General features: G+C 36.4%; 1 protein-coding gene across 2 annotated transcripts in view; it reads right to left on the bottom strand.

Moving 5' to 3' along the window:
- The window catches only part of LOC103135277 (thiamin pyrophosphokinase 1-like), a 39,897-nt gene extending 14,684 nt beyond the window's left edge, over nucleotides 1-25,213 (bottom strand). The window contains exons 1-3 of one of the 2 annotated variants that reach the window (XM_016669385.1): nucleotides 25,096-25,213; nucleotides 22,839-22,910; nucleotides 8,860-8,934 (exon numbers count right to left, since the gene is read on the bottom strand). In XM_016669385.1, the coding sequence (XP_016524871.1) occupies nucleotides 8,860-8,934; nucleotides 22,839-22,881 (118 nt within the window). In that variant the 5' untranslated portion in view covers nucleotides 22,882-22,910; nucleotides 25,096-25,213. Of the gene's footprint in view, nucleotides 1-8,859; nucleotides 8,935-20,820; nucleotides 20,919-22,838; nucleotides 22,911-25,095 lie in introns of those variants that run through there. The other variant, XM_016669384.1, reaches the window with a different exon arrangement.
- Nucleotides 25,214-27,889: the final 2,676 nt, after the last annotated feature.

The raw sequence follows: 27,889 nt of genomic DNA, 5'->3' as shown, positions 1-27,889 counted from the left end.
ATATATATATATGTATAATTTTTTGTTTGTTTGCTTGTTACCTGCGCACCCACTTTAGCTTGCAATGCGACTTCACTGTACCATGGTATAACTTACGTAATCAAAATATCAGACCAGATGTTTAACAGGTAAACTGTAGCTAAATAGTATTGTGCAGCAAAATAAGATATTAAGGATCAAAGGGCTTTCTGAACATAACTTTGTCTTCCTTCGTTTTCTGACGCATAAAGGAAAGACATAGTACAACTTTGAGTTGTACTATATCAACTAATTTATCGTAGTTGTCATTATTAAACGCATGCAATGCATGCCTGATCAATGCATGTCTGATCGAATTGAAATTGCTTTTATAAATTTATGACATTTGTTGTGAGCTATAGAAATAAAGTGAATTAAACTGAATGTATTGCAGCAGAGACGAGCTTTTTATGGAATAAAGTAATCAATAATTAAAACGAATAATTTTTAGACATATTTTTTTTGTATTGAACTTTAGAATCTCAATGAGAAACGGTCCAGCATTCTCGTCTCACACCTAATTCACGACTGTTTGCTTTTCATTCCTATAAAAGGTTTCTACTTGTGGCTTTTGAATAAATCAATTTAATAAAAGAATGGCATAACAATGCGCAATTTAAATGCTGCTCCTTTAAAACCAACATCGGCAATGAAGACTTTTTAGCTGAAAAAATTAACTTAATTCCATTATATTCAGTAAATGTATTGGGTTCAAATAAGGTTTAAATTAGCTAAAGTGCAATTGCTGCAAAATGATTAAAAGCAGTCCAAGCTGGCAGTTATTTTCAACTTCTGAAATGTTATTCATGATTAACTAAATTAGATGCAAACTATTTGCAAATGCATGCTCTTTCATGGCTTCTGTTCTTCTCAAATTGAGTAGAAAGCCTATTTTTTTAAGGCCCCCTTTCTGTTCGGGGCTGCTGTTGCGCACACTCGGGGAAACTTCAAAGAATCAGACGGTGTTCTCCGCTTGCACCTTGTTCAAAATTAAGTCATGAATGCACCAAAGAGACGGGCAACACTTGTACGTTTGTTCCACTTTTGCCAGTTGGGTCCATCCCAAAGCCCTGATATAACTCTGCCATCTACATATATACATGTTCAGATATGATTATAATTTTTGTTTTAAATTTATTTTTAACTCTACTTTTACAAAACCTACATTGACTGAATGTAATTTGAGGTGTTAATTAAGTCATCTCAAGCCGGCGTATTTAATTATCAAACCAACACAGGGGGAGACGCTTCCTGGCGACAGGAATAAAAATCACACTTCAAGAAGAACATATTTTGTTTCCAAATTTAAATAAATTATAAATATAAGTAATCTAATTAACCAGCAAGTGCTCTTATTGCAAAACAGACAAGATCTCGGAGTCACTGCTAAACTTCACACCTTCCAAGCAAATGATATCACACTGAAGGCATAATTACTCTTTAAAATATGTTAGGAAATTCATGTTCCTCTTCACACCAAAATTACATAACTCAACATTCCTAATATAGATTTAGGACATATTTTTGGTTTAGGATAGTAGATTTAACGAGGAGAATGATTATTCATTCTTGTGGGGAGCGGGTAGAGGGGTGAGAAGTCAAGCTGACTGTGACAAAACAAGAAAAAGCTGTTAAAAGTGTGTTATTCCCAATGACGACTCGGCGTCTACGTTTTGTGTCAAGCAGTGATTGGAATGTATGTAAATAAGTCATTATCTCTTACAGAGAGAAAAGGCTGAACAGAATTCAAATGACGACTTCTCGAGAAAACGGGAAACTTCTCCTTGAAACCTGACGACAAAACGTAAATCCATCACTCGTAAGTTGTTTATAAGTTTGTGCACATGGACACGAAAACACACACAAACACTTATCCAACTACTTGAAAATTGTCCAAGGTCCTAGAAGACAAGCATGTTTTTTAAAAAAAAAAAAAAAAGTTTGTGGCAATATAATGAGTATATGCTTAAAGATAAAATCCAAACCCAACATATTGTGAGACTCTGACCCTAAAGAAATAATTACAGATAGCAAAACTCTATAGCTCTAAAAAAAAAAAACAAAGAAAGAAAGAAAGAAACAAAGAAAGAAAGAAACAAAGAAAGAAAGAAAGAAACAAAGAAAGAAACAAAGAAAGAAAGAGAAAGAAAAAAAACTTCAATGGAGAATTTCAATGTTCTAACTAACAAGTGTTGAATTCAGGGGTTTTCTCATCAGCTTATCGCAGGTTCATTCTTCATCTGACATCAGAATTACAACCTGCACATTACAAAAAGCAGGTTTAGCAGCAAAAATCTCATTGTTGCGAATTAGTTTGCAGGGGGTTTTGTTTGAGAACTTTCTCTGTGTCATGCTGCTGGAGTCTGTGAGCTACATGCAAGACAGAAAAGGGGCAAAAAAAGAAGGCAACTCTCTACTTACCAGACATGGCAAATTTAATAAATTACTTTAATTTTAGTTTGAGAAAAGTGAATCTTCTTTTCTCTGTTCTTGTGGTTTAGCTACAGATCGATGGAGAGGGAAAAGGCAAGACTGCGCCTTTTCTTTTTCTTTTTGAAAAGTTAGGCTTGAAAAGTCGGAGGTGGTCAGCATAAAATTTATGAAAAAAAAATCCAGAAATGGCTGTCCAACACTCAAAAACCCCTCTTGCTCTTGTGGAAAGAAACCATAAAGTTGACTATTTGTAGTATCTGTAAGGGCTGTATTGATTATATCAGAGGAAGCACAGAGATATACGAGGCGTGTTAAAAATAAACCATATTTTCCCTGACATGTCAAGACCTCTCTGCAGTTCATTCGGGCTGTAAAAGAGCAACAGAGACAGCCTGACTTTAAGTTTATAGCAGCAAAGACAGTCTTTTTTATCCTTTTGAGTTTTCAACCTCTGTCTTTGAATAGATATGGTGGGTTTAAACAATCTTTTGACCTAAAGTTAAGGGCATATTTATGGTATAGTCTGTATGATGACTACATTCTGCTAATGTACTATATTTTTTTACTTAAGTCCATAAATGCAGGTCAAAATATAACTGTAATAATCTGTATTCTCTATTATTGTACTTATAAGCAATAAGAAATACTTATTGCTCTTTTTTTCTATAAAAGCAAATAGATCATTATATAACCACGATACCATAGTATTTATGGTATTTTTACACTAGAACATAAATCTATTGGGAATCTTCTCCCTGCTCAAGTTCAATTCTCAATTTGTTTAATCAGTGTGTTTGGACAAATTGAGGAGGAAGGCTTCAGTATGTTCTGTTTAAGATACGCTTTCAATTTAGTAATGTTACACTATGAGAAAATGAAGTAGTGTGTGGTTGAAAAATGGTCTTCTAGTTTGACACAGCTGTTCTAAACACACTGTTAAGCCAGACAAATATTCATAAAACATCTGCTTAATGTTCCCTCAAACTTTCCACAAGACTTGTGGGAGCTTTTGTCTTTCCAGATATCTTAATGTCCCGTTTGTCTTTATTACACTAAACAGCTAAAGTGGGTAATCTGAACTTGAGAAACATCATCCCTCCATCTGCACTCCATCCACAGGCGGCAAAATGCAATTACCGTCACTCCCTCACTGGAAAAAAAAAAAAAATTCTGTTGGTTGTTTTGGAGTAGTTCTTCCATTTCTGTTTCACACAACATTTGAGTTAAGCATGCACGACAGAAATTCAAAACGGAGGATAATAACCATTAGAAAGGAGATTAAAACAGTTGGGAAATGTAGGAGAAATTTCTTTTAGTGCCACCTTACATCCGAGTGTCTGTGGATTCCCTTTTGACACAAACAACCCAGGTAAGCACTGCTACCAAATGACTGACATCTACAAATGTTACATGCTAGAACGTACCTCAGAGGCTCGACTGTGCAGTATAAAGGGTTTTAGAGATCTGTTAGCACCTTCCTGTCTGACATCAAAGGGCAGTTGGAGGTAAAAACTCTTTAGCAACACACAAAAAAAAAAATACTTTGCAATTATTATTCTTTTAATCGTAAAACTCCTGACGACAATATGACACGGAGCCGTGCTGGAAATGCAGCTCCAGTCAAGAGCGATGACCTTGTAAGTAAACTACCCATTGTAATCCCTTCCCAGCAGGTTTAAGAACCAGCTACTCCTGTCACTCACAGCTGAATGATAGATAATACACTTCCTCACACTCCGCTGAGCCCTTTAAGTGCTTTCATTTATGCCACTGTTGAGTTGCAGAAAAGGTAAGTGTACACAACAACATGGTGACTGTGGAGCAGGCCTGTATTGATGAGGGTTCGGGGGGAGGATTAAAACCTGTCAAGTGGGGGCTTAAGCACAGAGAACGAGAGGGAAAACAGTCACAAAAAAGATCCCAGTCCTTAGCATCATGTGTGATGTCCTCCCTTCATCTTTCGCCTCACCTCTCTGCCCCTCCGTCTGTCACCTTGCCTCCCAGATCCACCATGATTTCTACACTGTTCCCCACACTTGACTGATCTCCTGCACAAATATTTCATTTTCTTTCTTTCTAGCTCCACTCTGTTGCTTTGCAGAGCCAGCAGGGTTCTTTCGGTCTTTCTTACTCAAGACGACCCAATTCCACCAACTCATTCTTGCTGCGGCAGCCTTGCTGGAATTAGAGCTTTAGCCGCGGTTTGCTGTCAATCCTTCCAAAGATTTTCTTTTTCAAACTCCCGATACATTTATTAATGCCGTTCGGCATGTCTTCAAGCGTGCTGTGCAGGACGAACATCTGCTTTTTGTTCCCAGCAACTTTTCACTTCGGCTGACTGGCACGGCCTGCAGGTGCGGTGGCGTTCTCAGACTTCAACAAGGTTATTAGTATCAATAAATGATAAACCGAGGCACTTGTAATCAACACAGGCACATTGTTGTTTGCTTCGCTGCAATAACCACCTGCGCTGATTGTGTTATTGAACTCCTTGTTTGCGGTGTTGCGCAATGAGTCGATGAAGCATCTTAGAGTAGGTAAATGGGGGACTGATTTAGCGAGCAAGTGAATGAGTGGATGACTGATGGTCTAGACGAGAGAGGGGTTGCGTGATTGAGATAAGCCGCTTGATCTGACTTAACAACATCACACTCTTGAGTTTCCCCTTTGATCATCTTTGGCAGCCTGTATCACTCCGGTGCTCCCTGCTGCTTCACCTCTCCCACAGGTAAAGAGTTGGGGCCCGAGGGGCCGCACATCAGAAGACCTGAGAATCAGCCGTGTTTATTTGTGGTAGAACTGCGTATTTCAATATGGCTATGATGCCCCCAGGTGAACAACCACCAGGAGAGTGACACGCCATAAGACACGCTTGTGTGCAGCGTGACATCTGCTTATCACATAAACTCCATTAAAAATACATACCATTTGAAGCAGGGAAAGATAAACTTGCTACAAGCGTGTTTACAATCCAACATGAAGAGATTTGAGATCTGTCCATCACACGTAGCCATCAACCCGTCAAAACTTCTTACACAAGTCCCACGCGCATTGCCGCCTACAGCAAATTTAATTAAGAAAGCCTTCCATGTTTTGAGATCCAGAATACAGAATTGCTTGTGACTTCAGAAACCCCCAAAAGTGTCTGTGAAGCGTCCTCTCTAACATCAAACACACCAGGAGGGGGCAAACTGCTCTGTGACAGCATCAAGCTATATCATGCTGACAAAGTACATCTATCGCTTGGTTTAAAAATTTCAATAAGATTAATTAATTATTTTCTTGTGAAAAGTCAAAGGAAGAAAATAATGACGAATTCTGGCTCTTGGAAAACTTCTTGCATCTAGCCAGACTTGGCTTGTTTGGGCCATAACCTACATACTGTAGACTTTGCAAATCAACACTGAATGCCAACAAATCAAAAGAAGGATACGAAAAACTGTAAGCACAACATTTTTTTCTGGTGTATTAAATACAATTAAAGTGAAATAAAGCTTTGAAAAACAAGGAGCATTACTGAGAAACAAACAGACCTTCTTTAAGATGAAAAATATTGAGTAGATCATGCTTCGGGTTTGTGGTTGAACCTTTTAAGAGTTAATTAAATTTTAACAGCAGGATAATAATGATTAAAACACTTCAAAAACCACAATGTGTCGCTTTAAGAGGATAAAGTCAAAAGGAGAACTGAAGAATTCGAAATCTCCGACATAATTGCCATTCGAAGAAAGGTCTCAGAGGAATATTGTGCAGGTTTATAACGATTTATCAGAAGCTTCATAACTCCCAATTAGACCAAATAGTTAATTTAGATTAAATATTGGTGGGAAAAAAACACTTACTGTCTTGGTAGTTTTTAATTTTTAACAAAGTTTTCTTTTAGCCCTCGATTGAGCCGTGCTGGAATGTTTGATTCCCCACATTTAAGAATTGTTAAATGTCTTCCTTAACCGACTTACAGAAATTCAAAGCAATCTTTATCTCAAAGAGCAGAAAACATTTAGCATGAAACAGGATGATGTGATTTTCTTTGTCGAATGCTACGAAACGTTCTGCGAAGGTTGTCTCATGTCAAGCCAATGTCGAAGAAAGTGTGACATTGCGCGGATGAGATGGAGAGGGCTTTGGTGCCGCTCAGGTTTTCGCTCAGACGATAAGAATATCAAAGACCTGTTCATTAAAATTCAATCAGAAGTGGTTTCTACTGGCTTTAATCAAACTTTGTCTTCAAAGTTAAGTTTGTTTGTGAAACACCTTGCCAAATAAATCTGTGTTGGTTCCATTTTCATAAATTATAATGGATTGCTTAATTGATGTTCCATGGCCTTAACATCCAAATAACCTGATTCAGGTCACTTCTCTATGTATTGCTCCTTTTGCAACAAATTAAAATAAATAAATAAATAAAAAAAAAACTGTCAGTCTCATTTTAATTTACATACATTTTCAGTTTGGTGCATTGTTAGATGCAATTAGTAGATTAAAACTAAATTAATTTGCAGGACATAGGTTAAAATGGCATTTAATATGTTGTATCCTTAATACAATAGAGGCAAGGAGATTTGCTCAACTCCTCAGCTGACATTTCAGATGTGGGATGTTCCTTTGCTAAAAACAAATATACACTTATTCAGTGTTTTAAAAAGTCTTATAACTTCTCTGTTCCTAATTAATGGCTTCAGAGTGCACATGGAAGCTAATTATACTATGTGGTTGCCACAAAAGAAAAAAAAAGAAAAAAAAAGAAAAAAAAAAGCCGTGAGATTCAAATACACCCAGCAAACTTGATGTCAGCAGGGTTCTGATGGATGTTCTGTAGCAGAGTCACCAAAATGCCCTTGGGCTTAACAAGTATTCAGTGATTGCAAAAGTAAAGCCAGTCAGTCACTTTACACTGCACCAATTACAGTATGCCTAATGTGATTGTAAAGCCCCTTGTCTGAAATAGAGGTTTTCCCTTATTTTTGTACCCATATATTGCTGTTTCGTCCCCTTTGCTTCCATCCCATACCTGTAAAATAACTCCTTTATATTAACCTGGAATAAAACAGTTCACTCTATGAAATACTAAACTATCTTAAAGTAATTTATCATTAGGATGCTGATGATGAGTTTATTTGCCAGTCATTTTCAATTGGAAGATTGGACATGGCAGTGTATTGTACAGCATTACCCTGGTGAAACCAAAACAATTAAGAGAAACCTCCTGCTTTTGAATGTCATCATCTGTGACAGAAACTCCTTTTGTTACAGCAGAAAATGACAGGATTATAGAGAATGACTTCAGATCACCGGCTGTCAGAGCTTTTAGGAAAAACTTTCCCCGGTGAGGCTACAAATTGACAGGAAAATTATAGAAGGTAACAAAACAAAACCTTGAAAGTACAAAATGACAAAGAGAGAAAACATCACAGGTGTAGGTTACTTACTGACCCATTATCAACAACTTATTGACAGACATAGATTATATACAACTATCGAAGAAATCACTAAAATTTAAAGGTCAAACAGACATTTATTATCTTCTAACAAATCAGGAAAATAAAAATACAACTCTGAATAACAACTGTTCCACAAAAAGTCACCAAATGTCATGAAGTAATAACAGACAATAAAATAACTTGCATTCCTTATTAAAGTTTGGAGTCAAATATGATCTTAAGCTGTTCATTTGTGTGAAGTGCATTTTTTCAGTTTTATTTTTTTAGAAAACCTCAGGCTCAGAAAGACAATAAACATGTCAAAGTAAGACATTTCCAAATTGAATTTGTTTTTTTTTACTTTTAATTTATTTTTAAACGCAAACATAATTACAAGGGGAAAGGAATCATTAAGTTAACCTCTCACTGTTTGTAATCTGGCTAACAGCTCTGCAGCACGGTGCGTCCTTCTCACTCAGCTCAGTCGTTAAATTCTGTATAATTACCATTCATCTGAGGCATATTCTTAGCAATTTGGAGATATAACGAGCACCATATGGTTGCGATTGGACCGTATTGAGATGGAGCAGCTAGACACATCACATGTCTGTGGTTTCACACTCAGCTTGTCCAACAGGTGTTTAAAAAATTATGGATTTCAAAGCAGCTAAGGATAACGAGCAAATCTGTCTTCAGCTTACAGTCAGCTTAACCTAAAGTCAACTTTGTTCTTCTGGTGTGCGACTTTTAAAATCCACAGCACCGGCAGTCTGAAAGTCGATACAAAGCACTTTCACATAGGCGAGAGAGAGAGAGAAAGAGAAAAAGAGGGAGAGAGAGAGAGAAAGAGAAAAAGAGGGAGAGAGAGAGAGAAAGCGCAGTTTCACAAAAAAAAAATTAAGGAATACATGGTCTCATCAAACAACTTATACAAATATGTGAAAAAAGGTCTTGTCCGATCTGTGTTTGTGACGTTTGAGCTACATACCTTTACCCCAGAGGGTGTGTAGGTGCTTCTTATCAATGGGCTGGTTCAGAATGATCAGGCAAATCCTCTGTTTGCCTGAGGTAGAAAAACACGGAAAATAATTAGAGGTACACTTATGAGATGGGAGCTCATTGAAGAGAATGGAACAAAAAAGTTAAACATTGTTATATCCTTATTTCAATTTTAAGATAAGGTTTGAATGCAAACTGGAGATTATTTGAGCAGACACGGGAAACAGAAATAGACATTGCATAACGAGCTACAAATCAACATTCAGAAGAGTGAAATAAAATTTAAAAAAATCTACAAGAAATATTTCAAAGTCAGCTTTATTTTCAGCAGAGTTCAAAATGTTTTCAATTAGATCTAATTTAGGATATCCAAAGTTAACCTAAATCGCCCATTGAGTATCCAGTTTAAGCAATAACTTGTAGTAACTACAGTACTTTCATTCTCCTTGACCACGCTTGCAATTAACACCAAAGTCCTTATCATTTGTCAAAAACTAAGGCGAATCTGTGTGCACATCTGCTTGAGCACATTTAATCCAGTCTCATCTGAATACCCTGACCTTCGTCATGCACCAGCTGTGGCTACGTGACCAGAAAAAGCACTTTGAAAATTGTAAAACAGGACTTGTCATCTGCATCTTTCTCTCTCTTATCAGTGTTCCACCTTGTTTCTTTGTCAAAGTCTCTGTCTCAAAGCGCAGGAATTTATTTATTCCCTCAAGCCCTCATTAATCTGCTTTTAGCTTCCCCTTTGCTCTGCTGCTAATGCAGATCCCCTGACTAGTACTTTAGAATTGTAACCTATCTATCTGCAGGCGATGGGTGGGGGCAAAAACTCTGCATTTATTGACAAAGCAGAGGAAGAGCTGCATGGAAAAGCCTTAATGGACCATATATGAAGGTATAACCTTTTTTCACCTTGCCTTTAAACTTTTCATTCCTTATTCAGTTATCTTTTCCACTTGTCTGCACTTAGGAGTGATTTCTTATTCATTTTTAAAGTCAACTTCAAAACCAATGGCAAATGCCACATTCAAATGCAAGCCACGTGTCGCTTCCTCAAGATTGGATCTACAGGTCTGGTCAGAAGTTTGGCAAGAAAGTCTTGCTAAAAATGAGACTTTCAATATGCAGTCTGGTTATCCTTTTACCAAGGTGTGGAATATACAACTTTGACCTTTTTAGTGGACAGAAGATTCAACATTTTCAATATAACTATGCAAGCACATATTTACCAGTGTCCCACTGTGTTTTACCTATAAACAAGTTACTGGCACAACTTTGGGTAGATCTTTAACCACCCTTCTTCACAATATTTGGAATCAATGCGTTATTGGACACTGAGCAGCGTATAAGTTTCAACCATGTGACCCAAACTGCTAACATTGGGTGTGTTGTTAATGAACAGCCCAGGAACCATCTAGAACAAAGCCAAATGAACAAAACAGTGGTAACACAAATTTGTAAAAAGACACAAGCGCTGTTTAAGGTTTGTATAAGACCTACGTGGATGCGGCATTTGCTTGGATGTGATGTTCATACCAGAGTGATCAGGACAATGATGACTGACTAGTAGACTCTGTTTGGGGATGGCATCCCACAGCAGTGGGTGACCATTCTGGTGACCAACAAATTGAGGAGGTGCCATGCTCTTTTGACTGTGTATGATTTTTCCACGCATTATTGAGTCTCCTGTTTGTAAATGAGGCAAAGTTTTAATTGCCTATGTGCCTCAATTCTTCAATCATCCAATTCAATGAATGGAATAAACAGGCTTTCCACATTTCTTCCAGAACTAGCACATAATTAACATTCTAGTGACGAAAGTGTGTGAAATTCTTATCTGAACTTTATGCAAAGTCAACACTCATTAGTGTACAATGACGCTAGAATGTTTGCAAAGAAACCTTTCATGCCAATGGTGCGGAAGCTTGACAAAAAATAGCAAAGAGAGAGAAGATACATAGACATATTTCAGATTTCATTAAATTCTAAAAGAAAAATGACTCAAGAAAACAATGAAACTCTCTTTTTGGTTTCGTACACTCAAATGTAAAGAATTTATCTAATCTTCACAGAATAGTTGAAAATGCATCCCGTTTTGACATTGTTGCAAAGGTGAGTTTAATATTGTTATAAAGTTTATATCACTGGAAGGTCACTTTAAATACAAATGTCAACACCTCACAGGAATGGTAAAAGAAAGAGAATGAAAAGTAGAATATACAGGTAAAGGAAGAGAAAGGAGGACAGAGGGAGGGGTAAGTAAGAAGGATAAGAAGGAGGAGCACATTTGTCAATCTTGTGTCCTAATTGGCTCCCAGTGTACTGAGAACAAAAGACAAACTCAACCAACCGTGACTTTTCAGATAACCCTTTGTCACATAAGCATTCGCCTCCCATACATACACTAGCGCCCACAGGAGGAAATGTGTGGCCTTTAAGACTCTGTCTTCAAAGAAATGTCACCTTGAGATTCTTCTAAAAGTGCCAAACGGCATAAATAACTCAGAAAACAAAGCCACACACACACACACACACGCACACAGAAATTCAACAAATAAGAAAGCATCTACTCAAGGAATTGCCATTTGTGATTAAGATTAAATAATAGTCTGTTTTGTACTTTATGAATTGAACAATACATGGGATGACAGCCTTTTCTCCAAGCAGAGCTGAAGCTGTTTGATTCAGAAAGTTAAAACTGAAGCAATGCGATCAGGAGCGGAAATTGCCACCGCCATTATCACACGTCAGGAGTAAATTTGATTAATTCGACAGGTCTCAGTGAAAGTTGTGCAATTTACCAAATGTTTCTGAGCTGCTAATTAACAGCTGCTTTTGCCATTAGCAGTTTAAGAATGACTGAGTGGCATTGAGGGTTGGGCATTACATTGCTATTTCTTTTTTGTTTGTTTGTCTTACTTTGTTGAGCATTAAAAATGTAAGTTACATGGTTTGTTTTCTGGTTTTTGACAAGAGAAATGATTCAGTGTTGGGATAATCATGATTAGGATGTTTTAGAGTTATTTTTCAGCTGATCTATAGTTACGGCTGATGCTTCATTTATGACTATTCAAGTATTTCTTCCCATTGACGCTATATCAGCACGTTACATCTTGAGCCGAATGTAGAGAGAGTCATGCAGAAAACTGTCGAAAATACCAAACACATCGAATATATGACTTTTGTGTTCTGGGTAACAAGTTAATGTAAAGTGCTTCCACACTAATTTCTGAAATAAAAGAAAATCAGTTTGAAATCAAAAAGATTTGCCCAATTACTGCTCAAAATCTTATCTAGCTTTGTCCTCAGTTTTCTTCAATTTCGTAATGGAAAATGACTAGATTTTTTTTTCTTTCAGCATTTGCATAAACACATAACGTGCCTCACATAATAAGTGACCATTTAAAACCACTAATGTTGGATTATCAATCTGTGAGAAAAGAGTACAAAAACGAGAATCAAACAGAAAACTGTGACCTAATACAAACTGCGCCAAACCTTGGATTTTGTGAACCACTTCTGTTACAGTTCTGCTGACTAATGATTTTATTTACCGTTTATTAAAAACGTGCATCTTCACATTAGTTCTAGCCAATTATTCTCATGCAGAGCACAGCAGAAAACTAACTTGTTACGAAAAACATCAACACTTCAAATGTTACCATGCAACAACATCCGAGATGAAAACATTTCATCTCAGATATTGATGCATCTCAGAAAACATTTTTATACTGTACATACTGAAGAAATGACAGTAACTATGGTCCAGTGACAAAATTTTATAAATTAAATAAGTCAAATTAAATTATTTCCATCGCAAGCTAGTTAAATCTTGTTTGAGAACTTGAAAACTTCCATAAATTAGAGTTGAGATTGAGTTTTTAAAGAATAACTTCTATATTGGGATGAAGCTCACTGTGGCTTTCTCCAGACTATAACAGACAAAGAGGTGGATGAACAGACCATCATCATAGTGTGCATCTCCCATTAGCCATGCTGCTGAGCAGAAAAATAAATGTCTGAGGTAGAAAAGCATGATGAGGAACTCCATGTGCAAAGCAATAATGTTAGACATAAACAATGTTTGACCTTAAAGATGTTTTTTTTTCTATTATAAGAGTCACCCGCTGCTTCAGCATCTGATTCACAGCCAGCTGCAGCTTAAGTGTCAAGTTTACCAAAACAACTTGTAGATTTAAAGAGCTGCTAAAACGATAGTGAAATGATCATCATCTTTTCATGAATATAAAGTCCCTCATATAGGATGTCAAGAAAAGCAAATCCAACACAGTACCAGTAAACATATTACTCATCAGCCTGAAAGCAATGAAACAAGCTGGCATCTGTCCTGAATTTTGTTTTCCTTTTTACCAAACCATCTCCAACGAATACAAGCAAGTTGGATGTTTACTCTTCTATTCCTTTATCTGCTGGGCCTTGTCTATTGTAAAACAAAAAACAACACCGCCTAAAATGCCATGTGACAATGTAGTACTGTAAAAGCTAAAAATAATCTAGACTAGATTATGCCAGACTGGAAACAAAAAGCTGCGAGTGTGGTTTCTCACACTCTTAAGAACAGTTTTAGACCCAAGAAACAGAATAACGAATGCCAGCGTGCAAAAACAAAATGACTCATAACTCTACAGTTCCTTTGTTCACACAACCTCTAGCAGTGCTTTTTACGAGTAGATGTGCACACTGGGATTTTAAAATATAGACATCCAGGGGGTGCTTTTATATTCTCTTCTGAGAGTTGTGTGTACTTCCTGAAAGAGGGAAAACCGAGGAAGCCTTAGAAATTCCTTCCAAACTGATCTAATGGGGGGTGGAAATGCATTTCAAAGCACGGTGGAAGTGGTGAAAAAATATTTTAATAGTGCAGGGAACTGAAAACCTATTTAATCTTTGATACCAAACACAACTAATGTGTGAGTGCTGAAGGTAACTTATTTATTTATACATGCTTGGATAAATATTTTTCAGTCTTTGAGATCCTCAGACTTGCCCTTGTGAGAAATTCCTCATGAAGGTAAACTAACAAGTTCAAGAAAACGCATCATTCACAAGACAGTCCAAAGCTGCTAATATTTTCTGTACTGAAATGGATGTATTTTTTATTTTTTATTTTTTTGCATCAATACTCATTTGTGTGTCTAATTTGCAAGCTGAATGCAAAAAAAAGAAATCAGGAACGATTCTGTTTGGCACAAATTACACACGAGGAAAAATGTCAAGTATATAACATATGCTTAATTCACACTCAAGTTGACACTCGTTTCACATTGCACTTTAATTTTTTCCCCATTCCAAAAGAAAGACGGAAAAAAACTCATTACCTGATAACACTGCACCATAAAAAGAAGGCTGTGCATAGAGAGCAAGACGGAACAGAGGAAGTGAGAAACTAATTAATTCCAAGACATTTTTTTTTTCAGAGCAGCACTCTTCCTTTATTGTGCAATGTGCAAAAGCAACAGTCACACAGTATGATTAAGGAGCCATCTTTTCATTTGAAGCACTGAAGATGTTGCACCTTTCGAAAGTAACAGTTGGACGATAACCCTGTTGAGCCTAATGATACCAAAATTAAGCTTCAAAACTGTTTCACCAGGTTAATGACTCTAATCACATTGAATTGTAACAGCTACTGATTTAACTACAGCTTACAGTCTTCGGTGTGACTCTATTGGGAGGCTACATACAAACTTTGAAGCATTTACACACTTGAGGACACCTGTTGTCCACGGCCCTCTTCAGCTGATCACCTCCGTAGTGCCTGATGCTAAAAATATCATGTCTCGTTCTGCGCGTAGCGATGTGCAATATTGTTTCTGTGTAGAACATATATTTTTGGAATTGTGAAACAAATTAAAACTTTGGTCGGACGATGATTTCTTACACGGCTTATGGAGATTTTAGATGGGCCTTCAGGTTTTATTTGGCGAATAAAAACTATAGTAAGGACATAGATAAAATTACAGAGATTGTTGTCACATACAAACAGTCCCTGTTAAAAAAAAAATCCTACAACTCCGAGGGGCTTAATGGCTCAGTTGGTAAAGCGAGTGCACCATTTGAAGGGCCTGCAGTCCTAAATGCGCACTGGGTTTCATTCTCTGACTCGAGCCATTTGCTGCATGTCTTCCATCTTCTTTCTTCCTCCTTCCTGTCCATTACCTGTTCAATAAAGGCCACTAAAAAGTGACAAAACAAAAATCCTGCAACTGCTTCAATATTGCTGTCAGCCTCCTGGGAGCCTCCCTGACCATTTGCTAACTCGTCTTTCCAATAACGTCCAGTTCTTATATTGTCATTGCTTCCCCATGTTTTCTCAAATTATTTACGACTGCTTTCATTGTCCCATAGTATCTAAATAACACTAACATTGTGTAACCTTCTCCTAAAATAATGATATCACACTAAACCTCTGTGTAGCTTCTCTGCAGACTTTAGATTTTTGTAAAGAATGCCAATGGTTGGTTAAAGGTTGGTTGCACATTTATGCAAAACCAGGTCAGTATACCTTGTCACTGTTTACATTTTACCCCAAAACAGATTTGCTTTTTTCTTTTTCAGATGAATTCCACAAGATAAATTTTACAGATGACTAATCGTGGACATATTTTATTAATGAATGAAACTGCCAGCACTACTGAGTACTTTCAGAGTAAGTGCACTCTGTCCACAATAAAAGATTAAGAAATAGTGTCCCTAAATACCTAACACTAGTTTTTCTAATAAAGGTGACAGAAAAGCAATTTCATACACAAGAGTTGGTTATTATATCTTCACCATTTGAGCAGATCCTTTAGTAATTACCAAGTCAAGTGACATTTGTTTGCTGTGAACTCAAAATAAGCAGCAAGATAAATTACCAAGGCAGTGAGGAACAAAACAGTTATTGAGAGGCATATGGTACACTGAAAACCAAAGAATAAGCAAATGAAACAAGAGCAGTTTATCTCAGACTGACAGCTTGAAAACAATTATTTTAAAACTTTGGAATGACTCACAGTCTGAAGCACACTGTATCAAAAAATCTGAAGCTTTTGTAAAACCACTGTACTATTTTTGCCAATGATGATACAGGCTTGGTCAAATTTGCAGAATGAATCGACGATCAACTGCTGCAGGGACTAAAACGGCGACTAAGAGCTGTAAGCACTGGGGGATCAATTCTGAAGTAGAAAGCTAACCTGCACTTTAACACCTTGACTTTATTCAAGTTCATATACCATAGCAAAATAGCGTAGACACGACCCAACATAACATAGTGGTTGCAAGGACAACTCTATTCAGTCAACAGCTTTAGACGAAAAAACTGAAAATCATTCATTCAATTTTCCATTAGAACAAGACCAAAAGGGTGTTTTGATGGAAGTCAATGAGTTTATTCTGCTCTGTCAAACACTGTAAAGTTGATTGCAACGCAGCAACTTCTAGGATTGTTCATGCAATTTGAAGTTATGTATCCATTCTATAGTCACAAATGTAACGGACAGCATTACACAAACATAACAAAGCATCGTCCCAGACTTTGCCCCCTGAACTAACTTGTTTTTCGAATTGATCAACCAAAGAACAAGCAAGTTTGTCTTTTACTGTATAAACCAAAACTTTTTAGGCATAAATACTGCCTCTGAGAAGCATTTATTTGTCACAAAAGTGATTTGTAAAATGGGAACTTGCAAATAGCTGAAGGGGAAATGAACAGTCAGTCATCAGGCTTATCCCAATGGACTGCACATCCCCAAGGCAAAGCCGTTTACCCTTTACGTCCAAATTTATCATATAAATTTGAAACTCCTATATTTATTAAAAACTCTAGTTCTGCCTTGGTTAAAAAAAATGCAGCAACACATTATTAATTGTTCAAGAAGTAGAATATGCTGTATTCCAGGACACTCCCAGTTTTATTCTTCTATTTTCTTTATTTCAACAAACTTGATTATAACATATTTTTGTCTTTCATTAGCAATCAAACACAAAACTTGGGTCCGGTTAAAAAGCAATACTGTACAAGAGAGGAAAGTAGGAAATTGGAAAAGTAAGAGCTTTGCTTTATCTGAGCTTGATTAGGCAGCATTTAAGTTGAATTCTATAAGAATTTATTAAAAAGCAGAAAAGTAGATCTGTCTCTTTCATACTGAATGTAAAGAGAATCAGCATTACAAGCTCATGAAATGGCTGGAACATACTGTTGCCAAAAAAAAAAACAAGTTGAAAAATGAGTCCAAGTGGACTATCACAAGCAAATTTAGACATAAAAGCAAAAATAGGCCTAAAACATGTAGACATAAGCCTATTTTGCAGGCACAAAATAACATTTTAGAGTGAACAAGCCACTTTCAAAAGAACTATTTGTGGAAAATTTGTGTAGTTTTTCCTCCTTTACCATAAAAATATTACTTTCAGACATTGTATAGATGTCAAATGAATACGTTTCTTGTACATGAAGACATCAAATTACTGGCTCTCAGCTCTTTGGTAATCACTTTAATAGTAAAAGAAAATACTTTCCCAGCTTGTCAACCTTTTTTGCTTTCGGTGTTTTATTGCAGATGAAAGGACAGCAGAGCAAGTCAGATGTCTTAGAGACAGGCTGGCAGTAACAAAGGACTCACTGGTCTGCTTTAAGTGACCTAACATCCGAGAAAGTGGCTCGGTATGACAGATGGAGTGAAAATAAGTAAAAAGCAGAACATAAAAAAATAAAAAATAAAAAAAAAATGCCAAAGACCTTCAGAAACCTCGGTGAACTAAAAGCTCATAACCACATTGCACAGAACTGTAGCCTCAGGAAATGCAACAGAACAGATGAGACCATTGTATATATTGAAAAGGTGTCCTTTCCAAGTATTCAGATGTATGAAACGCCTCTGATCAACATAAAGTGTACAATTGTTGTGTTCTTTTGAACATCTGCGACTGCTGTATACCAATGAAACCAAAAAAAAAAAAAAAAGGGATCAGACAGGCTCAGACGGAGCTGAGTGTGCCGAGGATATAGCATGTGGCTTTCAATCCTAAGATCTCCATTTTTATCTTTTTCCTCTGGAAGAACAATATTCGTAGCTTGGGTGAAACCCTCACAACATAATTAAATTGGGACAAAGAGGGGAAAGCGCTTTTTTCCTCCTTTTTTATTAAAAAAGAAAAACCCAGTAACCTTCTTTATTACTAAATACATTACAGTGCATAGATAATCTTGTGAAGCTGGAATTTCTGTCGCCTTAAATCGTAAAACCACGCTCTTTATGAAATGCATCAAATGAATGACATAGACTCAAGAAATGTAACCAGCTGTACTACAGGACATGCCATAAAACTACATGTGCCTTTCTGTCAGCTCTGCAGGCCAAAATTGTTGTACAATCTCCTTGACCTTTACTGGTCTGGGTAAAGCCTGTCCTTAGGCTTACATCAGGCTCGATTCCTCTACACTCGCTCTCTCTCTCTCTCTCTCTTTCTCCACTCAGTAACACACGGACAGACACGCAGACACACCACCTGGAAGCTCACAAGCTCCTTGTACCAGCAGCAGTGGCTAAAGGCAGCTGTACCCAGCTTTCCTCTCAGGTGTAGAGAACAGCAGGAGAATTTCTTACTCCAAAAAAAAATAAGGTCAGTTTTTAAATTAAGTTTAAAATCCAAGGCATGTGCCACATTTGGAGACAGCTGCATGCTGTGGGTGGTCTTTACGCAAAGTGTCAAGGAATGCCAAAGTATAAACGGACAAAGGGCCTGAATAAAGTCAACAATAAAAACAATTTGAATTTACAAATGGCTCCTTTTGTGAGTCAAATGTCAGATTAAAATCCCGGTGTTGTGTGAGCAAAGTTATGTCAAATGACATCAGGGAATTAATTCAAGAGCAAGCCTGCTTATTACTTTTTGGCAAAATTTTAAGAATCAAGCCGTGTCTTCAGAGCGAGTACATCAAAAAAAAAAAAAAAAAAAGACACAGCCAGTACATATACACAGAGGTGCCATCAAAGGGCAAGTGATTTGTTTCTAGAATGCAATTCCCCGACTGTTCAAAACAGAAAGAGGAAGACAAGCAGGACTGCGCTGTGAAGCATGCATTTGATCAAATGAAGACAAATCAGCCTACACACAGAAGCCAGAGGTGAACAACACTGGTTTCCTTTTTTACAATCCAAGATATTGCAGGGAAACCTTGTCTGCCTATTATGTAGATGCTGCCTTGACATGTTGTACCCAAGACTTTTGCGCATCAACTACTCCTCCCATGAGACGCCTTTCTACAGAAGCTGCTGTTTGTTTTTTTCACTGCTCAGAAAAAACACTGAAGTTTCATAACAAATTATTTCGAAAATGATTGCAGAGCTGAAACACTTTAGCACATTCTTCAAAAGAAAAAATAGTCACCTTAGTTTTGGAAACAGCAGACCCAGCAATAGCAATCCCAAGAATTTAATCCAGTCAAATCCATAAAACTCCGTAAATCTGTGTGTGAGGGTCTTGAAACCAGTCCAATTTAGAGAAACCAACCCGAAAGACCCACAAGACTCATTAATCTTGTGGGTTTCGTGAAAAATTTCTTGAAGCAGACACGACTGGACACCGTACTAGATGTTACGTGTCCATGCCTGTATAGATCAGATATCTGCTGAGTTTATTACAGATTATCACACATTACAAAACAAAATGTACGACAAGGCAAGATCAATGGCTTACTGGGTATTTTGAATCAAAGGTCTGAGTTTTTAGCCTCACAACTGTGTTTCTCATTTTTATGGCTAGCTCACTCTGTTTCCATTTGCTGAAACAATAAAGTGTCCAAAGGCAGTTTATGGTCTGGTTTTAAAACTTAACTGTCTGTAAAAAGTGCCACGCTTTAAGGTTTTCTCAGTATTTAGATGCAGTGTGATGGAATACCAAATCCTAATGCCTGCCTAAAGGACAAAATGCTGACATCGTCTCCTGCTATCTAGATATCAGGTTGTGGTCTAATTAACAAGTTATCTTTATTTTAACTGCTTCAAAAAAAAAAAATAAATAAAAAAATACTACAACACCGCTTTCTTTAACACTCACCAAGAAGAGAATGTACAAAGTAATGTTGCTTTCACTAACTACATTTTTCAGCAAATATCCACTCCCACTAAAATGGAAAATAAGAACTGCTTATGATGACAGATGGGCAAAGAAACAAACCTAAATTAACTTTACGTGAAAAATATCAAACATAATTGTATTTCAAGTGGTGACAATGCCAAAAAAAAAAAAAAACGTAGTGTAGCTGTTTTGAGAAACCAACTAAAAATACATGTTCAAACTAGCTTTAGCACTGCAGCAAAACTAGCTTCCTCAGAAAGTTAGAGAATTTGTTTACAATTTCCATTGGGCATTACTTTGAAAATACAGCAAAGAAAGCAGGCATGACTGAGGACAAACCAGCTAATTGACCTTCGGTGTGAGAATCTGCCTGCATGGTTGTTTGTCCTGTGTGTCTGCCTTGTCCTGTGACGGACAAGGCAACCTGTCCAGGGTGTGCCCCATCTCTTGCCAAATGACCATTTAAGACAGGACAATGTCAGAGCACAAAACACTGCCATAATACTAAATAAAAGAACTTTCATGACTGATAAAAAATAAACAAACAGCAGACATGTATTAACTTCTACCCTGCCGTCTTTTTAATGCCACTGAATGGAGTACAATTTCTTAACTGAAAGTGAGGGGCCCTCATAATCCCCTTGGCTATTGTGGATGATGAATATATCCAAAGAAGAAGAAAACGTTTAAGTATAAAGGATAATAAACAATCTCCAGTTTTTAGTATCTTAAATTGGACATACTAAGTTATTTGCTATGTCAGGCTTGAAGCTTGACTGCACTTTTCTACCTCGTTTAGTGTCTATAGCACTTTTTTTTTTACAGACACAGGTTTATGTTTAACAATCTGTTGCTTTACCTGACGGCAGCAGACAGTCCAAAGGTGTCCACTCTTCATCCATGATCTGACTGGTCAAAAGGCGAGGTCAAACTACAGGTGAGGAGGGCAGACGTGACTTCTCAAGTTCAGGTTTCAAATTAATCAAAGAAAATTTCTCTATTCACAATTTAAACATTGCATCCCTGATGGGGATCTATTCCCAGAATAAAAAAAGGAACAACACTGTTTCTGCATTTCGAGGTAGAATAGCTGCAAATATTATTTTACAACATTTGTTTTTTACTATCAGAATTATATCTTTGTCTAAAGAATACATATTTGTGAGTAATTGAGTTAAACAAACACAGACAAAAGTAAAAAAATAAATAAAATAAATGCCTATTATTCATTGTTTGTGCAATTTTAAGCTCATAGTCAAACGTAACTAAATCTTTAAAAAAAAGAAAAAAGAAAGCTTTTTCCAAGGTCTCAGACTGTAATTTCACTGCTCTAACATATTCAAAGTTAATATTAGAGAAAAGCCTGGTGATGGAAATTTTAAAGCATCATAGAGAGTACTTGAAAAGATTTCTACGATACAGCTTGAAAAAATTTAAATATAAACCTAACAATAATTTGTTAGAAGGTTCAATCATGCAATAATTGCAAACAAGCTGCTACAAACGTGAGACATGTGGCATCCAGGCTTGATCTTTAAGATCTTTTGGCGCTGGCTGTTTTTATTTGAGTAACTAAGAAAAAAGCAGCACAGGAAGAATCCAGTCTTCTTTTGTACTCTGTGGTCATTCAAAATAAATTGACTTTTAATGTCAATTCCACATGCACACTCTTAGGCAGATTTTTGCAAAAAAAAAATGAAAGCTACTGAGAGTGACAGCTTGAAACTTCCAAAAAATGACTTTAGGAGAATTCCCACCAGCTGCTTTTTACTGAAATTTCCATAAGACCATTGATGATTTCAATAATTCAGAGAAAATAAGTAACAACAATCAGGGATATTTATTTTATTTTATTTTTAATAATAGATTTGGATTAAATGATTGTATTTTATTTTTACTTCATTTCTTTTATCAGACAAACGAGAAGTAGCATTCAAAAACCATGCAAAAAATAACTGTGTACGTATATCTTTACATGGAAATGCTGAACAAGCAGAGCATATAAGTGACACTTTAACACGGGGTCAGAACTGGTGTTGAAGCTGATACCAAAGTAAATGAGCAACTAGCATAACCTCTGAACAACTAATAGTTGTTGGTCTCACAATTATTACAACAAGACAATATAAAGTTTATTCAGTTAACTGAAAATGTCATCTAAATCGAACGTATTTTAGGCATTCTTCATCATCATTCCAGATACAATAAATGGTCCATAAAGAAACAGAAAACAAGAGCACAGAGTTAAAAAGCTTTTCTATTGAGGCTTAAATGCCACAGAGTCCATAAAGTAGAACCAGACTAAACTTTTGTGCTTTAGATCTGTTACTATAATCAAATTATCCTCATAATATGTGTTTTTTTCCTTATTACTTTCTTTAAATTCAGAGGTTCACATATTCTATTGTAATCCATCTGTTTATTCTCTGTATTTGGTAGCTTTGGTNAGGGTGTGCCCCATCTCTTGCCAAATGACCATTTAAGACAGGACAATGTCAGAGCACAAAACACTGCCATAATACTAAATAAAGGAACTTTCATGACTGATAAAAAAATAAACAAACAGCAGACATGCATTAACTTCTACCCTGCCGTCTTTTTAATGTCACTGAATGGAGTACAATTTCTTAACTGAAAGTGAGGGGCCCTCATAATCCCCTTGGCTATTGTGGATGATGAATATATCCAAAGAAGAAGAAAACGTTTAAGTATAAAGGATAATAAACAATCTCCAGTTTTTAGTATCTTAAACTGGACATACTAAGTTATTTGCTATGTCAGGCTTGAAGCTTGACTGCACTTTTCTACCTCGTTTAGTGTCTATAGCACTTTTTTTTTTACAGACACAGGTTTATGTTTAACAATCTGTTGCTTTACCTGACGGCAGCAGACAGTCCAAAGGTGTCCACTCTTCATCCATGATCTGACTGGTCAAAAGGCGAGGTCAAACTACAGGTGAGGAGGGCAGACGTGACTTCTCAAGTTCAGGTTTCAAATTAATCAAAGAAAATGTCTCTATTCACAATTTAAACATTGCATCCCTGATGGGGATCTATTCCCAGAATAAAAAAAGGAACAACACTGTTTCTGCATTTCGAGGTAGAATAGCTGCAAATATTATTTTACAACATTTGTTTTTTACTATCAGAATTATATCTTTGTCTAAAGAATACATATTTGTGAGTAATTGAGTTAAACAAACACAGACAAAAGTAAAAAAATAAAATAAATGCCTATTATTCATTGTTTGTGCAATTTTAAGCTCATAGTCAAACGTAACTAAATCTTTAAAAAAAAGAAAAAAGAAAGCTTTTTCCAAGGTCTCAGACTGTAATTTCACTGCTCTAACATATTCAAAGTTAATATTAGAGAAAAGCCTGGTGATGGAAATTTTAAAGCATCATAGAGAGTACTTGAAAAGATTTCTACAATACAGCTTGAAGAAATTTAAATATAAACCTAACAATAATTTGTTAGAAGGTTCAATCATGCAATAATTGCAAACAAGCTGCTACAAACGTGAGATATGTGGCATCCAGGCTTGATCTTTAAGATCTTTTGGCGCTGGCTGTTTTTATTTGAGTAACTAAGAAAAAAGCAGCACAGGAAGAATCCAGTCTTCTTTTGTACTTTGTGGTCATACAAAATAAATTTACTTTTAATGTCAATTCCACATGCACACTCTTAGGCAGATTTTTTGCAAAGAAATGAAAGCTATTGAGAGTGACAGCTTGAAACTTCCAAAAAATGACTTTAGGAGAATTCCCACCAGCTGCTTTTTACTGAAATTCCCATAAGACCATTGATGATTTCAATAATTCAGAGAAAATAAGTAACAACAATCAGGGATATTTATTTTATTTTATTTTTAATAATAGATTTGGATTAAATGATTGTATTTTATTTTTACTTCATTTCTTTTATCAGACAAACGAGAAGTAGCATTCAAAAACCATGCAAAAAATAACTGTGTACGTATATCTTTACATGGAAATGCTGAACAAGCAGAGCATATAAGTGACACTTTAACACGGGGTCAGAACTGGTGTTGAAGCTGATACCAAAGTAAATGAGCAACTAGCATAACCTCTAAACAACTAATAGTTGTTGGTCTCACAATTATTACAACAAGACAATACAAAGTGTAGTCAGTTAGCTGAAAATGTCATATAATCGAACATATTTTAGACATTCTTCATCATCATTCCAGATACAATAAATGGTCCATAAAGAAACAGAAAACAAGAGCACAGAGTTAAAAAGCTTTTCTATTGAGGCTTAAATGCCACAGAGTCCATAAAGTAGAACCAGACTAAACTTTTGTGCTTTAGATCTGTTACTATAATCAAATTATCCTCATAATATGTTTTTTCCTCATTACTTTCTTTAAATTCAGAGGTTCACATATTCTATTGTAATCTATCTATTTATTCTCTGTATTTGGTAGCTTTGGTCTTAAACTGTACAATTTAGATAAGCGTCTGGTACATTTCCACAAGCGTCTCATAATGGTTAGAAGGTATTTTGGCCAATACTGACAAAACAGGTACTGAGACAAGTTTATAGAGCTCCTTCCTCTCACACACACCTTTTTAGCACTGCCAACTAATTTTTGTCTTTAATCCATTTTCTAACTAATGTAGAAAGTCAGGTTATCCAATGTATACCAAACTTCAGACTTCTTGATTGATGTCGCTTTAATATTTTTACGTTTTTCCTCATGATAGGCTACTATTTTTCTTTCCTCTTGCAGCAACACATCCACACATGATGCTGCCACCTAAACAAAAATAAGAATAGATGCATAGTTTTTAAAAGTCCAGTTCTGAATAAATGTGTGTAACTGATCCGATAACACCACTCATGTTACATTGACCAGCTTTCATGTAAACTACGAGGCTGAAATGAAGTCAAATATTACGCAATATTTCCATTAAGAACTTGCAAAGTGTCCGAAGCAGGGACTGATTCATTTTCACCGCATCCCACACGGCTGCGACTTTAACGCTGTGACATTCAGATGAAACTCCCTCATTTCGCCATAAATGCAGTCAGCATAGTCAGTGCAACATTCCGACGTAGCACTCTAAGGATTTTAATTTTGATAACGCGTTGTAATCCAAAGACAACTTACAGAATGAAGCAACTTCCTCATGTGATGTTTAAGAGTCGACGAGCAGACAGAGAGACGCCAAGCAGGACGAGGGAGCCGCTCTGATTTGCTACAGGGACACCTAGAGGCTGAATGTGTTAACACATGCAGATATAAATCCTTCAGAGATGGCTCGCGATTTTTATGCTGTTCAGAGCAATCACTTCTGCATTCCTGTTTTCCCTTTCATTTACAGTCGCTACATGCTCTTTCATAAAACACACACCGAAATGGTGAAAAGAAATAACGTGAAATATTAGAATGTAGTCGACCAAATGAAGAGAAACTGCATAAATGTCAGTGAACCACACATAAGTGGGCTTTAATTGAAAAAGGGTTATTTTATGTGTATTTCTAATAGAGTTTAATGGCGCATTAACAGTCAGACAATTAGCTGCTCCATTGATCCTCGCAGAGAGGGAGATCTAGCAAGTCCTGTCTTGTTTAAAGCGAGGTGGGTGAACCAGAAACAATTCTCTGCTATCTCTGCAGCACTGCCCTCTTAAAGGTGGGATTAAATTGTCTTAGAAGAGCAACATGTTTTTATCGATATCAACAGCATCCCAGTGAAGTGGCATTGATTTCTAACGGAGCCTGAAGAGCAACTGATGTATCCGAGGACACCAAGCTCTTGAGATCACATTTTGTGCTTGTTACATTTTGAGTAGCGCGTGTTTTTATTGGTTTATTAGTCTCTGTCAGTGTTTATATTTTTTGGCATATTTAAACGCTTTTATCTTTGAACACTATGCCATAAAAAAAATGCACATCTAAAAACACACACACACCGGTGAACAAACATCACCAAAAAAAACAAGGCACATTAGATGTGTCTGCGTGCTTCTGATTACCTCCAACAGCAACGGAAGCGCTGTACAGTGAGAAAGCGAATCTATCTCAAGGTGAATCCACTCCGGAGGCCCGTTAAAACAATCGCACTCTCATCAATCAGCATTCTCCTGTCTCTCTGACATACTGCACAACTGCACAATTGATGCAAGCTTGGCAACACACAACAATAGGCTGCACACACATGCCCAGAGCTGCCATGCAAGCTAAGGGAAGTCATTCATTCTGTGGGCATGCATTATAAATACGTCTATGAATAAATTCCAAGCTGAGTGCATTCTTCATTGGCAATTTTTTTTTTTTATGCCAACCCCCTGAACGTTTGATCAAATCTTGCTTTCCTCACTGCAGCTATCCAACTACCCTTTCTTTTCCATTAATCCCTCTAATATTTGCCTTTTTTTCCTCCTCTTCCCCCCAGCCCCCCTCTCTTTTGCATTTTTCTGTCACTACATTTACTTATTATCTTTTTGTCAAGCTCAGATGCTGTTGGGATTCGTCTTTCATTTTCGGTTATTTTGTTTATTACTTGAACTGCGTTCTTTTTAACTTGAGTATTTTGAAAGGCTGAGGGGGAAAGTAGCAAAACAAAGGAGATAAACTTGTAATTTTACAAGTAAAGGACTATTGTAAAATTTTAAGCCATCAATTAGTGAGCAAGTCAAACTACTTGACTACAAACTACTCAACTACTTACAAACTCTTTGGTTAGGGATTGCAAGGATTTTTTTTTGCAGAAGGCATGCAATGCTCATTTCCACAGATAGTTTTTTTATATATATTATTTTAATTACTCATACTTGTAGATCCCAGAGTTACCAATTAGACAAAATAAACAAGCAGATTTTCAAGGAAAGTTCATAAAATATCTAATGGAATGCTTCTATAAACAAAACAAAAAAAAGTATTTTCTTATTAAGTCACAAAGTGTAAACATCATTAAACTTCAAGGAAGAGCTGGAGTAAGTTATTACAGAATGTATTTATGTTCTAAATAAAATAAATGCATTCCCTCTTGACTTCTGCTGCCTGGAAATGAGTGCAAGTCAAATAAATCTAATCTTGTCAATTAACCCAACATGCATGTGTTTGGATGGAGCAAAAATACCTGCTAAGAAAAACGTAAGCAGGCACAGAAAAAAATAAAATAAATACCTTGCTGCAAAGTAACAGCAACATTCAGATAACGTCCCAGAGCTGTTTTCTTGACCATTTAACAGTGCGAGTTCGAAAACAGTGACCCTTCAGTGTGTTATGGTTTTCAAATTACACAGTCCAAAAGCTACAGAGAAATTTAACACTAATTTGTGCATCAACAAGTTTGTTATCTGGCATGTGAAGTAATGCCAGATAACAAAACAACTTCCACGATGAAGCATGCAAACAAAAGATAATTAGCTAACACACAGCGTGTCAAGATCTGTGACACTTTTATGATCGCAATGACCAATTCATTTCAAAAGATCATAAGAAGTTAAATAAACATAATTAGCATTACTCTGGTATTTGGTGGTACAATAAACGTAGAATGTCTTTGACTTTGACTTGCCTAGATATTGTCTTCGTGCTTAAATTTGACTTCAATGGGAATGCTTTTCATGTTTAAATGATGCAAGTTATCCACAGTCTCCTCGAGATGTGGTTGTGCTATTTTTTATTTTTTTTATTCGTTTTTAGATTGCTGCTTGAAGTCAACTAGAAACCAGCAGTGACTCATTAAAGTTGTTTTTGATTTTTCAAGGTGGCAATTTGTCCTATTGTAATGGCAAAAAGAAATTTTTTTTCCTAAATTTCCCCCATTCAGTGCTTGAATTATGTTGCAACATCTACTTATGTTGAAGAGGACTTAAACCTGGATAATTTGAAGGGTGAAAAAAAAATTTTTTTTAAAGCCATAGTTGGAAAATGTTTTAAAAGAAAAGCATTT

The sequence above is a fragment of the Poecilia formosa genome, unplaced genomic scaffold (genome assembly GCF_000485575.1).
Source record: "Poecilia formosa unplaced genomic scaffold, Poecilia_formosa-5.1.2 Scaffold22, whole genome shotgun sequence".
In the NCBI taxonomy this organism is placed as follows: domain Eukaryota; kingdom Metazoa; phylum Chordata; class Actinopteri; order Cyprinodontiformes; family Poeciliidae; genus Poecilia; species Poecilia formosa.
Note: the sequence above shows the minus strand (reverse complement) of the source record. Positions and strands in the feature narration are given on the sequence as shown.